Genomic DNA, 16980 nt, shown 5'->3' with positions numbered 1-16980 from the left:
ATATTTTTTAGTTTTATTTTGGAATTTGAGGATACATTAATACTGGCATGTGTTTTAAAACTTTTAGCAATTTCTGTAGTTAAATTGTTGTAAGAAACAGATATCCATTTTTCAGGTTCTTTGCGTTTAGTCTGATAGAGAGTTGTTCTAGAATTTCTTTCAATAATTCTCTTTTTCTTTTTTATCATGTTGTCAATCATATCATGGAGTGATATATTAAGCATTTAGTTTCCAATAAGAAGAAGCTGGTAAAATGTATTCATAATATAGTTTTAAATAGTATACTTTACACACCTTAATAACATATTTTATAAAGATTGAAACAAGTCTCAAATAAAAACTCATGTAACGGTGGAGAGCACGCACAATGCAATGCTAACAGTAACGAATCTTTCACATCTAGGTTATTTACAAATTCTAGCCTTCTACAGAGCATTATTAGCTTTTAAGTTTATTATAGTCACTATTATTATTATTGAGTCGGCAAATCCTATTATAACTCGTGTGATTTTCTGTCCGTCCATGCGATCTCTTAATAGAAAGGTCCTAAAGACGAAACCTCGCACATACGTTACTCTTGTTCCAAAGAAGAACTCTTGTGATTTTGGTTAAAATATTCAAATTTAAGGTTAAAAAAGATTTTATCCTTGCATTGGTCTTATGGGTAACCACATTTGCAATGTAAAAATCGAAAAGTAAACAAATTTCTCAATCATATAACATTTTCCGAGTGATATACCTAACATGTAATATGATTTTCGTTACGTTATGTAGGGTCCTTCGATATTCCGCTTTATTTGGTTTATTGTTCTTATATTCTATAATCAAATATACTACATAAAGGCTTTGTATTGAAAATTATATGTGTATTAATTATAAGAGTGTTGTAATTGATATTACAAATAGTAGAAGTAGCCTTTTACAGTTCAGCGCCAATGCGAGCGTGTCCCTTCGGGTCTTTCACAATTCGACACACCACCGCCTACATCGCCAAGTCTTGAGGTACTCAACTACATTTTTCACAGTCATGGTAATTGTGACTTTGATGCCTAGGTTTGTTGCTGAACGAGATCTCAGGGACTATTCACTTTACGGGACGGTTGTAACAGAAGTGGAGTTAGACTGCCTCACCGGCGAACACAGGGTATGGTACACTTATTCCACAAATTGACAAAGCACAAACAGGGTGTTCACAAAAGGGCGTTACACAACTTCTGTGGTTAATAGTACTCATAATTTCAAACAAAAATTGTTCTTTTAAAATAGATTGAGAAATGTTTCTATTAGCCGCTAACCGCCATTTTATATATTTTTAAAAATTATTATTTCTAGAACTAGTGAAGAAGCTACAGATGTAGTGAAAATATGTTTGTTCAAGCCGGGAGCAACAAACATTACAAAATGTATATATAAAAAATTGATAAGATATAAATTATTTTGAAATTTTTATTACAATTCCAATGGTACGTTTTTCTACGAAATCCGTCGACGCATAAACGAGTAGGACGACTTTAAAGGGACGCTTGAACAAGCTGGGAGCAACTAACACCTGATGCCTCAAAACTGTAAGACGTTTGTTGTTTCTGGCTATGCAAGCATACTTCTAAAGTGATCGAGCGCCTTTATTAGCTGTCAGATTTCGGTAAAAATGTACCATTAGAGTTGTTATAAACATCGCAAAATAGTTAATAACCGTCTTACTATACTGGTTTATTTACTATTTGAAAATTAGGCTGGTACCAGTTTTTATTGGCCCTTCAACTTAAATTATTTAGGATTTTTGATCCGAAGGTGGGAATGATCTTTGGGAATATTATTATTGAATAATTTTACTATTTTACTTGTGAAGAATATGACTAGAAGTATAAATGACTATATCAATACAATTAATTGCAATGAGCCTATGTAGCTCACCTACATACATACTCTTTCACTTATCTATCACGATGTGGTATTTACCTATTTATCATGGTTTAATTGTTTTAATTATCAGAATTTTAATGGACATCGTTGAGACAGAATATAAATGGGTATCCAAGATATTGAATCTGATATAGATAACTATCTTTTATCAAATTCGATTAGAAGAGTAAGTTATAGTGTCTGATAACGTAAACGAGAATTGTATGGAAAATTATGAAAATCATTCAAATCGACAATTATTGATTTTTAAACGCAGGATTTAATATGTATGCGAATTAAATTGCTTCTCACTTTTGCTATAAAGTATATCTGCTGCAGGCTTCTTTTACTTCTACCTCATACAAGAACCATGTATGTTCTTGTTCATATCATATTCATGTCCCAGCATTTGCATACAATGTTTTTACTTGGAGTAGCATTATCAGCTCTTAAAGGTATACTGTTGCTGACTACATCGCACCTGATCAGTATAGTCGCTCTGACGCCAAAGCATCTCCATATAAACTTTTAGGGTTGATCTGCGGCAGCAATTTAAGATACCATTTTTCCTCAGAGGGAGGATTCTGTTTCACGTGGTTCAATCTCTACTTTAGCCTCACATCTGGGGCGTTTCCTCCTTTACTTTTGGTGGTTTTGAACAGAGAAGGTGGTCACTTATTTGTGTACCATGTAGCCTATGATGATTTAGTGTACACTCACCATTTAAACACTGATAATTGTGAAACCCAATTTAATGAACAAAGATGTGAATTTATTAGGTATCAAGATATCTCGAGAATGCATTTATATTTGTAAACTTTGAATTGAAACTTCATTTCTACGTAGATAAGAAAGAGTTCTAAGATGTCGCATGTCCAGTAGGGGCGTGTCGGTTGGTCAGAGGTGTACTACTACCAAGTAAACGCCATCACTGCCCCTACTGCCCATTAGATGGTACAGACAGACAATGTGGATGTTTTTGGCAAGACTAATAGAAACTGTCTCGTCCTCAGTCTTAGAACCCTATGTCTATCCCGCTTAGGATGTCATGGTACATTAGTTTTAACACACAAGGCTATTTCACATTGTTGCTTATTTTATTTAAATTTAAAAAAAGTTAAATAATTATGTTTTATAAAATGTAAAAATTGTTGAGCAAGTGTATTACGGCATCGGACTGGATATAAAATAAATAAGAAACCCCATTCGTAAAGTAGAAAATGTTTCAATAAATTTCTTTGTAGTTTACAGCATCCTAATAAATGATAAATCATCAATTAACTCATTACAAAATTAACATTGAAATATTCTTGACTGAATTCAGTATAACAAATTCACATCATAACTTACTTTTGGATAAATTATCAATACTACCACTGGTAGATACCCCGTTATACAGCACATAACACTTTGAAATCACAAAGTTAAAAAATAACAAAATGTAACTTAATCCTGCATTATGGAGTTAACGATTAATCTAAACACTGTTTCAGGTTACTAGAGTCGATATCTTACAAAACACTGGCAATAGTTTGAATCCTTACATAGACATAGGACAGATAGAGGGAGCTTTTGTTATGGGGTTGGGACATTTTACCTCTGAAGAACTCATATACAATAGAACAACGGGTCTTCTGACCACAGACCGTACATGGGTACGTATAATGTATTATATTACGTGCTAATATTTTAGTTTCGCTGGCTGGTTTCAATGACCCAAAGGCAAAAGTACCCAATGTACAAAAGTTTCCTTACAAAAATGCAATAGCTGGTCAGATAGGTTCAATTACATGTTCAACTATTTGAATGTGTTCCTCAAAATTACATGTGAAAGACATTTTCTTGATCTCTGACGATTACATGTATCTAATTTTTGTCTACATGTTACAATATCTTTGCTAGTGGTTGCTTCAGCTTCACATAATTTGAAATATTTCGTAAAAGTAGTATCACGATATGTATGAAATATCAATTTACAATAGCCATATAGTTATGGCATTACTAATATAAAAATATCAGTGGATCAAGAATGGATGCTTGAGTGATTCCATTGAAAATAATTCTGATATATAATTCAATTTAACAAGGATATTTTACTAAAAGATTATTGATTTTGCGTATTGTTTTCATGTACAATTTTAGACAATACTTGTGTTGCCTAATTGAACTTATTTTTATTAATATTTCATGGGAAATGTGGTTAATAATTTTAATTAAGTCGATAGATATCCAAATTACTTTATTGCCATTCTTAATAACTAAATGGTAAATTCTATACAATGTGTGAATAGTATATGCTATTATTTACCCATCCTTACACTAAATTGTATATTTCAAGGACTATAAAGTGCCAGGAGCCAAAGACATACCAGAAGATTGGCGTATATATTTCAAGAAAGATCCCAACATTCCACCAACTGGTGTATATGGTTCAAAGTGTGAGTTTAATATTATTCTATAATTTTCTATAACAATATGTCGAGAGTAAACTTTCCATTTTTGTTATTTCCAAAATCTCGCAGTGTTATCGAACATTTACCTTAATCTTTAAGAGTATCCTAATTTAAATTAGGATATTAATGTAAATTTACACACAATATTAAATGATCGAATGTGATTTATGTTTTCTTTTATACTACCGAAAATTAAGACAGTACTTTTTGTCGCCATTGACGTACACTACTTTAAGTGAAGAGAGTGATTAATCTCACATTGTTATTATAGCTTAATAGTATATGATTTATAATAACTCAAAGAATAAGAAGGGGAAGAATTAGTATTGTAACAGCTGTATTGTGTGTTACAGCTCAAGGAGAACCTTCCATTTTGTTATCTTATTCTGTGGTTATCGCGCTCCGTAGAGCCATAGAGTCTCTCCATCGGGACGTAGGACAACCTTGTGTCTTCTTTAACGATGGTAAATAATAACACTAGCGTTTGTTATTTTTATATTAAGATTTTTGTAATATTTTCTTACAGTTTTTATAAAATATAAATTAATTGGTTATGCCATGTAGCCTTCTTCAGTTCAAAAATGTTATAAAACTGGCATTGTCTACATCCGAAAAGCCAAAACTTCCAATATCTACATTAGTCACAAAAAATGATGATACAGAGAAATTAGCCATAACAGTTCATACTTTCAAAACGAAATCGACAAATTAAAATACTTAAAAAATAGATTACATTCTTTTATATAAGGACAGTAAGAGAAACCTTAGAAATATCAACTGACAAAAATGTATTCAGCAAATAATACAGCATCAGATTATCAAAAATATGTCACCATAAAAAGCCACAGTCATTCATGCAATGAAATTAAAAAGTCTGTAATAAAGGCTCAGTCAGATGTAAAAGTCCTCTCTACCATTTAACTTCTAAACACAAATATATAAAATAAAATATAATCATGTCTACTATAAAACTGAGCTTATATCTAGAACTAAAATTAAATCTAAAAACAAATTGCACACTGGGTCTAAAAGATTCACATTTAAATAGTGTATTAAATGAAATACCCACGATGTTCTCTCTTACTAAAAATAATAAACTAAAAACAATCGCATCACTTTCAGCTTTCACTGTCTCCAATGATGAGTTGCTTTTTCATCCAACTCGATGATTGTTACGTGAATTTGTTAATTATAGTTTAGCTTCAGCTAATCACGATAAAGTTCAAATCCCCTCCACTTATTTTATAAGCGGTTATGCATTATTGACTCTGGCAGCCTTGGATTAAAACCGGCTGGCTGAAAATCTCTTTAGTCGCCGAAATATTTCTAAGTTTTAATTGGGTTAGTTATATTAGACACTAAGACGTTTGGATTTAGATTATGACAAGGAACGGCCGCGTAATAACAAAATATTCCTTAATAACATTTTTCGTTTTAGTTTGGAACCTAATACTTTTTTTCATTATTAATATCATTAATAATATATGTTTAACTATTAATATCGTTTAAAGTTTTTTTTGTATGTAAGACAGTTAAATGTTTTCATTAACAAACAATTACATAACAAAGTGAGTAGCTACTTTCATTATTTTTCTAAAGACAAAGTTTCAGTACACGTAAAAAGTAGACTGACTGGACTATGCAAAATTATACAACTGATTAAAAATATTAAATATTTTCTATAAGTTAAGTTTTAGAACAGGGGTAATTCAATCAGTTATGCTTTCATATACGCATATACACCCTAAAATTACTATTTTTAGAGTTTAATTTGCATTACTTTTAATTCGCTACACTTTTTAACTATACCTTCGTAGTTATTTGAAGCAAAATTAAAAAGAGATTATTTAATGTTTTTTCTCTTTGTTGACGCACTGTGCGTAAGTAGTGTCAGGTCGTGGCTAAACGAGTTTACTAGCCTTACACGAGACTTAATGTTTTATACAAAACCATTATATTTAAGTCTAGTTTTATTCTACTCTACTGAAAATGTCTTCTCTTTCAAATTTATACAATCTCTATAATCCCATGAGACTTATTGTAGACAAATTGAACTTCTTGTATCAAAGAACATTATGATAATAAATTGTATAATGGAAACTTTAAACTTCCAAGAGTATTTCTTAATTCGTTTCCGAATGACAAAGTTCCTATTCTGATCCCAGAAAATTCTCTTTTCATTTTATGAAAACCCTTTATTGAATGCATGTATTTACCGTATATTGTTTGTGTTGTTTTGCTTTCAGAACCTCCTTGTACTGTGGAGAAGAACTTCCTGAGATGCAACACTAAGATAGAAGATTACACTCTTTAGGATAAACAGTAAATGGTTCTAAGTTTCTATTGTATTAATTCTGTCGTTTTATGTAACTCTCACATTCTTGATGGCTTAAGAATCAGTAATTTTCGGTAAAAATTAAACAACATTGATGTATATTTATGTTTCAATTAAATTCAATGTAAAGAATTGTAATTTCAGTGTTTTTCTTTCACCCATATGCCATACAACAGGAAAGATTATTGCACTCGAGTTTGAGATGATAGTAGAACTGATCATTTCGAGATAATCTGAACTAAAAAAATTTTTCACAAAACATGTAAACTGTGAATGTGTATGTGCGCGTTCACCTGTTTGTTACTAGAGTCCTAACAAACGATTTGATTTTTATTAACTTTGGCACTCGTATAACTGGGAATCAAAAAGATTGGGGTACATAAAATATAATAAAAATAAATAAAAGTCCCAATACGAATATAACACAGTCTTTATTTTCTAACAAGAGTAAAGATGCCTGGAAAATAATTAATCCATCTAAAAAGAAAAATATGTCATCATTTATTTAACTGAATGATGAGTTAGAAGGATGGGTTTTTAGTGGCAAATAGGAAATGTGTGAGGATTTGAATGATCACTTCACAAATATAGGAGCACAACTACTAAATATAAAATTGCTGGCATCCACTTTGCAGACCCAGACACAAAACTCTGTACCTGATAGTCCTGTCACATTGCATCCTTTAATCCCGGAGGCAGTAATTGTGTTGCAATAAGGATGTAAAACGTTAAACATCCTCAGGGATTGGTGGTATTTGGAGTAGAGTTGGCAAGTACGTATGCTATTAGCCGGTCACTTGCCTTCATTATATCAGCGACTTTTAGATTAGGTCAGTTCCCTAGTGCACTAAAGAATACAATGTCTATTCTAGTGTACAAGGGAGGCGATAATAGGTTTCTAAACTCATTCCGCCCCATATCCCAAATAAATTACCCAAACTTTTAGTAAAACTTTCGAATTGATATTTTTAACCGCTTAATTTATTTTCTAAGTTCAAACAAAATTCCCTCTAAGAAAATTTGGGATTTGCGACGAGAAAATGCGCTAGTGAGGCAATAAGTTGCTTTATTTCCGATTATTACTGAATTAGACAAAAAAGACGAACGGTGGGAGTCAAGATGGGTCTGACGAAGCATTCGATTGGATGAGCCATCCACATATTCTGGATTATCTGAGAGACCTTGGTCTGGATCGCATTGCATTACAGTGGATGAGCTCCTTTTATATATCAAAAAGAGCTGTGTGTCCAGGTCGAAGACACCAGTTCATCCTGGGCTCCAGTAAATTTTGAAGATCTCCAGGGATTGCTTCTGAGGCCAACACTCTATAATTCGTATGTAAATAATTTGTCGGTGGTCGTCCCACACAACCATCTGGTTATGTAGGCTACGCTCATAATGTACGTTGACGATATTGGTTTCAGCTTTTCCAGCGTCACTGAAGAATTGGAGATTAACAGTCATGTTTTGAATTGTTTAAATTTAAATCTGAACTTAAAAACCATTTGTACGAAATTGTATAGGTAAATAAAATTCACATAATATTCAAACTAACAATACAACAGAATGAACGTGTTGGTTATGAGTACGAGTTGGTTATGAGAATGAACGTGTATCTGGGAGTAAATATAGATGATGACCTCAATTGGCGTACCCATACAAACCAGGTGTGCCAGTCTGTCTCTTCATATGTATTCCTGATGTGCCAAATTGTCAAGTACCGCAGCAAGTTCTTGCTTAAATTTATTTACTGCTCTCTTGTCACGGCTAATATACGGTTTATTGGTCTGGGGCGCGGCTACCCTAACACAGATTAATAGAGTTTTTGTATTACAAAATAGAACCACTCGTAAAAGTCGACTTGTAAAATTGCATTCAAAGAATTTTTAAACTAGAAACACTACACATTTTTGAAACTGTTATGTTTGAAAAATTTAATAGTGTATCAGTCATTGATGGGTCCGAGGTACACGCGCACAACACTCGATCACGGGTGAACCTCCGACAGATACCGCATCAGTCGGCTTTGCTGCCTCTTAATGGCGGCGCTAGGTTTTTTGGATGCTTCCTGATTGCCTAAAGTGCACCCAAAACTAATCTGAGTTCGAGTCGAAATTGAGGGAGCACTTGGAAGGGTGCTTTTACTCAGTGGCAGAGTTTTAGTTGTTTTAACTATTGACTTTTTTTTAACAAATTGTAAGATATTGACACTGCCATACAACTTTAAGTTTTCATATGATGTGGTCTTGTCAATTTTGTGGGCGTTGTTCCTCGGTAGTCACTTTAGATATGAGTTTTAAAATCATCAAGAGAGATATTTCGTTAGTAAGTTTTCTTGTTTTTCCTTTTCCAAGGTGGATTTATATAATTCTGATCCTGTAACTGTTTGATTTAAATTTTATTCAAATTATGGTTTTTCTTAAGAGTATTGACAAAATATGAAATAGTCAAATCAATTTTGATATTACTTTCTCAACGGTGCCATTAAAATATTTTTATAATAGTATGCTTAAAAAGTGACGTAGATTAACAGCAATTATTTCATCACAAATCACATCTTCTTGAATAATGAGCCGTGCACCATCTATATTTTTATAACAATTTTAATAATAACGCAATTTATAATAACTTAGATTTTCTACTTATGGTACAATATTCAGACAAACGCTGTGCACAGGAAAAGTGCACAGCCATATATTATAAAATGAGAACTTTAAGTTAGCTGCAAAAGAGAGGAGGCCGTTATCTTATCAGTCCCAACAGATTGCTTGTCCTTGACCGACAGACAACGTTCCCCCAGACAAGACTTTCTGGTACTTCCTACTTCCCGCTGCTACCTGTATTGACAGTACCAACGTACTGTATTGTGCTGTGTTTTGAGCAATAATATTGTTATTGCTCAAAATTTTATATTGATACAATTTTAATTATGTAGAGTTGCTTTTTGATGTTTTTTTTAAGTGAGCAACAGACAAGTACTAGGTTCAGCCAGAATGGACGATATTGTAGTGTGTACATTCCTGCTTTCTATAGGGGAAACCGAAACTTCAATGTTGGCAGTGCCTAAAGCTGGATCTGCCTTTTTTCTGGCATAAATCATCTGACCTAGATTCATTGTCTGTCGTGCTGATTGGTGAGGTAAAAAAATAAGTTGTTGGGCAGCTTCCGTATTATCTAGATTTTTAATTATTACAAGAACCTCAACTGGGAATATGTTTCTTGTTGTAAATTATGTACAGTGAAAGATCATGATAACATTTTCCTTTTTTAAACATTATATCGTTCTAGATTGTAAATCAGTGGTAAGCTTTGTGAAAATTCTGAGAACATGGGGAATTTCACCTGGCATCTAAATGTAAGGTTACAATTTACCGCAACTGTATAAAATACCGCTCAACGTGAAAGCTACAAAATGTAGAAGACAGCTGTGGATGCCTGAGAGCTCTAATTAATAGTCAAATCTTATATACTTACTGATTGTTTATATACTTACTGACTACCCAAATGCCTTCCCAGCTGATATATCACTTCACCTATAGTAAAATAATGCAATTGATTTTCTTTTGTAACATTTGTTATTATTCCATAACAATTTTGTTACAGCCATAACAGGTTATCTGAAGACAGTAAAAGTAAACTTTTGTCATTCCTAGAATTTAGTAACATCTTACATATAGACCCAAAGAATAACGGTACATGTTATTGGCTGAGCTTGAGCAAAGCCTATCACTTGGTGCTGGAAAAAGTTTTATTTTTGTCTGTCTGTCTGCACGATATCTCTAACAAACTGATCTATAGACTTAAAATTCTGCATGAAGCTTCATTTCTATATGAGGAACACTAAATTCTATGACGGTGCATGTAAACTCCACAAGATTTGGGTGAGCGTTAACGAATCTGTTTACATTGGTCTTATGGGTAACCATGATACCAATCTGAAAATAGAAGAATAAATAACTTTGTAAACAAATTCAATTTGTGGACAACTTAACCCATAAGAGATTTAAACGTGTGACCTATTAACACATTTAGCCTAAGAGAATATAGAGACAGGGCAGTCAGTAACCCCAGCCCCATAAAAGCATCTCTGCACGGACCTCTGACTCTCAAACCCAAAATCACTCTCACGGCTCTTTTGTGGAGTCTAAAGACCCGTTCCAACTGTGTTTTGCACAGCTACCCCAGAGTTTAATTCCATACCCTAGATGAGGATAGATTAGGCCAAAATAGACCGTCTTCAATACTCCGATGGAGGAATACTGTGCCAAGTTGCGAAGAGCCAAAATACCGGATGCAATTTTTGCACATGCATGGTCGATATGATTATCCCAAGTCAGACCCCAATCTAAGTACATTTCAAGGAATTTTGTGGATTGTGTTTCCTGGAGTGGAACGTCGTCTACAAACACTGATGGTTTTGTTTCAGAAATTGATTCCTCAATGCAAATTGTATGAATTTTGATTTTGATTCGTTTGTTTTCAGGTTTATTTAAGACACAATTTAATGCAGGAATTCAGTTCAGAAAACGTGATTGTTTCCAGGTCCTAAACTGTTCTGGCCTTGTCGCAGAGAGTTTAATCCGCGTACTGAACCACCTTTCCATTTTGGATTGATTGGTTAAGATCATTTACGTAGGCTATATCAAAAAGAGAATTGGACCGAGGATAGATCCCTGTGGGACTCTATGGGTAATCTTTACTTTTAAGGATACGGTATAAGAAATCTGCACACACTGCTCTCGGTTACAAAGATAAGACTTGACCCATTTTAAAAGCAGACCTCGTACTCCGCACCTTTCCAACTTGTGCAGCAATGTTCCGTGATGCACACAGTCGAATGCTTTGGAGAGGTCGAGAAACACGCTTAGCACATGTTCCCGCCTCTCCAGTCCATCGACAACTTGCTCAATGAGGTTTGTTACAGCATCTGCTGTACACTTTTTTTCTCTGAACGCAAACTGAGAATTTCAAAATTTTCCAGAAAACAGTTGAGTTGTTCAAGAAAGATTTTCTTAAAGACTTTGCTCAAGTCTGGAAGAATGGAAATCGGACGGTAGTTGCTGGTGAGGAAGGGATCGTCCTTTTTGAAAGTTGGAATGATTTTTGCTGTTTTCAATTTTAATGGGAAGATTCCAGTTTGCAATGAATAGTTGACCAATTGTGTTAGTGGTGTTATTAACTGCTGAAACAGCGTTTTAACATCCACATTAACATTCCGTTGATGTTACATGACATTGTGGGTTTCAGTCCCCGAACTACTACACACGCCACCTCTTCCTCGGTCACTGGGGCTATAGTCAAGGATGTCACCGGTTTCCGGACATTGAAAGCACGAGGGGGAGATATTTTCGAATCCGCATGAGTCACAGCTACTTTGAAGAAAAAACATTGAACTCATTTCGCTATTTCTGAACTACATTTGAAATTCTGCATGTAACCTCGACGAAGCCTGTTACGACAAATGGTGTGACGTACTTCAACCTCTTAGTAACATAATTAACATTTATTTATAATAATTAACACCCGTATTTGTCCATAATAGTTTGTAAACAAAGCACAATATAAGTTTTTTTACATGACACTTAATTGTCATTACAAATCAGGTGAATTAATTTTGCTAGTGCATAAAGAAAAGTATGTATCCTACTTTTACTACAGAAATCCGTTAGTTTATAATTATTTATTATAAAGTTAACTTTAACATGTACATTAATAATACAATATTATTTTAAAAAGTAAATTAATTAAAATTTTTATTTATAGGAAACTGGCACCTTCCTTCCTTTCCTATCCTCGAGGTCTATTATTGTTTTATTTTAATTAGGTTTTAGTTTTTTAAATGTCTTTGTAAATATTGTCAGCGATTTCTAAGTTATAAACGGCAACATTGTCAAATTGTGCCATAGTAAACACAATTATTGTTAATAATTTCAAATTTGTTAACAAATAAACCGTTGCATGAAATGCGTACATAAATCAAATTATTCTTCCCTATCAAGCAAACAAAGAAAGCAAAATCAAAGTAACATTCTGAGTATAGAAATATCAAAGCATAAACAGATTTATACGTTACTGGGAAATTAATGCTCTGCAGATTCCCTGTTCTGTGCTCTCTGCTGGCTAATGATCTCATAATTAGAATTTGTTTTTACATGTGTGTTATTTTACATTTTTCTTACATGAGGCCACTTATTAAAACTAGAACTTCGCTCTCTTATAATAATATTTTTGAAAAAAAATGAAGTTCCATGACAGCTTTATAAGCTTCTAATGGATGAACTTGTAATTGTGGAAATGCTGAACTTCAAAGTATAAGATAAAAAGCTAATCTTCAGACCCTCAGAAACTCTTCACGTCTTCATTAGGACGTCCCGCCAGATTGGTGCAAAATCTTAAAATTTGAGATGCATTAGTAGAGCAAGTTGTATAATTGTTTATGCCCTAATAACAAGAATACAAATATATGAAAAAAGAAATCTGAACTATTCTGAAAAGATAGCAGTAACTGAAAATGTTCTTACATTGCAAAAATGGAAAATCAGGAAATTCGGTGTAAAGATTTAACCTAAACATTTAGGAAAATTTATTTGGCTTCAGAAATCTATTGGTATGATAGTATATTATAAAAAATCTAAAGAAAAGTTAATCTACGACTCATACTTACCAACACAACAAAGGCCCCGTCAGAACATAACCAAATAAAAATGTTTTATTTTTTAATAAATCAACCAATCTAATAAAGTAAGCTCATGTTGGTAATTTACTTAAATTGACATTATGACTACTTTCATAGTATAAACAGTCTGTTTACAAATTAGATTATTTTCGTTATGCTCCTTGCCGTTATAATTACCCAAAACACCAATGTAAAAATTTCTTTTAAACTTTAATTTGACTTTTTTATCTCCATAAATAGCGACATATGTACCAAATGTCAAGTTTCTATGAATAGTAGCCTATATCACTCATACAGGAAACTACACGTTCCGGTCCTACACAATAGTTATCACAGAGATGAATGCACACAATAGTCGAGTCCTTCCAAATTTTAATAAATTGGAAAATTGTAACACTTGACGTATGCGTGGCCATTTTAGTAACAGGAAAGCGCGGATAAGCATACGTATTCATATTTTACATTTTCCATTTCATTATCAACACATGTACATTATAGCGTTACCGTGAGGAAAATCACAATAGTGCTTGTCAATTTTAATTCCTGCGGTGTTGATGTAACTATTAGGTGTAGCTAATACGTTGGCAGTTTAAGCTTGTTTGTTGCTTTAAGCTTTAAAATATGGGTTTTGGACTTTCGAATTTAAATTCCTTAATATTTTGTCTCTGGAGTACTCTTAATTAGTAAAAAAAAAACAGAACGTCGATTAGTGCAATCCTTTATCCTGGAAAATATTTATTTCTCGAGTATAGGTCAGCCAATCCAGAATCATGCACTCTATAACACAAGATTATTCTTCAGAATTTATCTCGAAATTCAGCGGAAGACGTTTTATAAAGTTTTAGAATAAGTACTTTCAGACTGTAGGTCGATCACCCTGATATGCTATGTAAAATGAAGCTTAAAATTGAGTTTCTTAAATAGAGTTTTATTCAAAACTATTTTTTCTTTCTAGGCCTTTTAACATAGCATCCAAATAGTTTTAGGAATCCGCAGTTATGACATATAATTTTCATTCTTTTTTTATAACGCATTTTTTTATTTTCTATAAACTGATTTATAAATTACCTCGCCTATTTAGTATAAGATGTTCAAAATTTGAAATGGTTTCCATGTCTTTGTATTTATTTCATAACCTCTAAAATGTTCTGTTGTTCCCTATGTTTTCATCGATAACGTGTTAGGCAAATAGTAGTATTTTGTCCTATCGTGATGTAGTTACAGAAGATTTCTCACAAACATGACAGGTGTAACAAACAATGCAGAAGGAGGAAACTGCGGTGTAATGTACAACCATTATAAATATTACTATTATCTGTGGTTGTTAAGATCGTTATCTGCTATACGCAAAAGTTACCATATTCCTTATTTCATACAACTAGAAACAATATTTGAGACTGCGGGGAAGCACCTGTCTTCGTCTCCATACGATAATAGGTCAACGCCTCCAGTTGTATGAACGTGTTTAATACCAGTCTCTCTCTCCATCTGAGCCCTTCCACCGAGTGTTTTATCATTCTTTATTTTACTTTTAGAGGTGTTATTTATATAGCAAATCTTCACGTGTGTGTTTTAAAAATTATGATCCATTAATAACAGCATCTAACTGCTGATCAAATACCTTCCATTCAAACATGAGCAGGTAAAGGTCCATTCATATATAGGCTAAAGTTTGCCTGTTTTACTGGTTCTTATATACTAAGGTGTTTCTCAAATGTTGTTCTTGTTAGTTTTGTTATATTTGCTTCAAAGTTCATTGTTGACGATAACAGAAGATTCACCACAGTAATGCTGTAATAACTTAGGCCTACAGTCTTATAGCTTGAGCTCATAGAATATTAAGATTAACCTTATTTTTATCACCTCCACTTAAAGTCGTTACACATTCCGTATGATTTTTTAAATTATTTTACACTATTTTTTTAATTACAAACGTATGTTTTCCTATTGTTAAATTGTTTCATATAACTAATTCATATAATATATGAACGTATAACTAATTTTACTGGATCAAAGACATGTTATGCAGAGAATTTTTTCAGAGAGTGAGAACATACATTTTAGTGCCTTAAAAGCTTTTTAGTCAAAGTGATAAAATTTATATTAGAAAAAAAGTATCAATAGTAAAAAAATTTAGTTTTTTAATGATCCATTACTAAACATAATTGTTATGTCTTTCATGAAACAATTTATTTAAATAAAGGCATTCTCTTATTAGGTACTACCTACGTCATTTTAACTTTTTATAAATATGGCTAAAAATAGTTTTTATGTCTTTCATGAAACCCTTTTTTAAATAAAGATACTCTCTTATTTTATAAGTAGGTACGACACAGATAACTATATTTTTATTTTTTAGTGATACATGACTAAACATAATTATTATTTCGTTAATCAAACTATTTTTAAAATGAATCTCTTATTTCATATTTAGGTACGACGCAGATAACTACGTAACCTTCTCTTTGAATGGAAAAATACAAAAAGGTATTTAAATAGTATATTAATATTCATATTGTATGGTTCATTTATTATTATTTGTATAATATTAATATTTAATATAAAATTATACATTTTAAAAACAAAACAAGGTTCATAATTGTAAAAGCATGAAAAACTACGCTGGAAGCTGAAATAAGTCAATCAGATTTTGTCCAACGTTTCAAGTATCTTTCTTCTGAATAACTTATTTCTCATATAATTTTGAAAAATGTTTAATGTAAGAAGTTTTAAATTGTCATAAATAGTAAATTTTCTTACAACTGGACTATGAAGCATTACATATAACTCAATACCTTAACCAATAGAGGTTATTTTGATATTCAGTTAGTCATACATTTAGTGAATTGTATATGAAATTTTGGTGGATTAAATACATTATGTAGTTTATAAAACTACGAGTATTATGGTGTCTTTATAACCACAACACACACGTATGAAGAGAATCGCTTCACAATAAGGGGTGTTGCGATGTACGAATGTACTCAGCTGGTTAATTATGTGTTATTTTGGGCCAACACATAAGTACTGACAAAACCCCCGCCCCTACCCTCCCGGTTCCCCAAGAGCGACACCCCCCTACCAACACGTCTTCCCCCCGCTGACCAAGGGGGCCCTCCACCCCGCCTCCAACCCCCCCCCCCCCACCCCCCCCCCGGGCCCCCGAGACCCCCCACCGGGTCCCCCCCCCCCCCCCCGACCCGCCCCACACACATTCCCCCCCAAAACCGAGCCCCCCCAGTTTTTTACACATGATCCAACTCCCCCCTGTCGCCTGATTTTGGGCAAGAGGAACCCCGGGAAACAAAAACAAAAATGCAAACAAACCATCAAAAAAAAAATAAAAAAAAATCAAAAAATAAAACACACAAAAAAACATTATTTTAAAAAAAAAAAAAAACAAACAAAACCCCCCAAAGGGGCCAAAAAAAACCCCAAGTTTTTTTTCCAAAAAACCCCCTTTAGGCAAATTTTTTTTCATAAAACAAGACAAGGGGAAAACCCCCGTAGCAAAACTGCCAAAAATTGCAAAAAAGGGGGTAAATTTCCAAAAAAAGCCCAAAAAAGGGAAAATTTTTTTTTTTCAAAAAAAAAAAAAAAAAAAAAAAAACAAA

General features: G+C 33.0%; 1 protein-coding gene across 1 annotated transcript in view; it reads left to right on the top strand.

Moving 5' to 3' along the window:
• Positions 1 to 6828, top strand: part of LOC124364531 (xanthine dehydrogenase-like) — a 48515-nt gene extending 41687 nt beyond the window's left edge. The window contains exons 23-27 of the mRNA XM_046820088.1: positions 1054 to 1144; positions 3396 to 3557; positions 4241 to 4340; positions 4709 to 4819; positions 6602 to 6828. Coding sequence (XP_046676044.1) covers positions 1054 to 1144; positions 3396 to 3557; positions 4241 to 4340; positions 4709 to 4819; positions 6602 to 6669 — 532 coding nt within the window. The 3' untranslated portion in view covers positions 6670 to 6828. The remainder of the gene's footprint in view (positions 1 to 1053; positions 1145 to 3395; positions 3558 to 4240; positions 4341 to 4708; positions 4820 to 6601) is intronic.
• Positions 6829 to 16980: the final 10152 nt, after the last annotated feature.

This window comes from Homalodisca vitripennis, chromosome 6, assembly GCF_021130785.1.
Source record: "Homalodisca vitripennis isolate AUS2020 chromosome 6, UT_GWSS_2.1, whole genome shotgun sequence".
NCBI classification, from domain to species: Eukaryota; Metazoa; Arthropoda; class Insecta; order Hemiptera; family Cicadellidae; genus Homalodisca; species Homalodisca vitripennis.
This window is presented reverse-complemented; position numbering and strand designations above follow the sequence as displayed.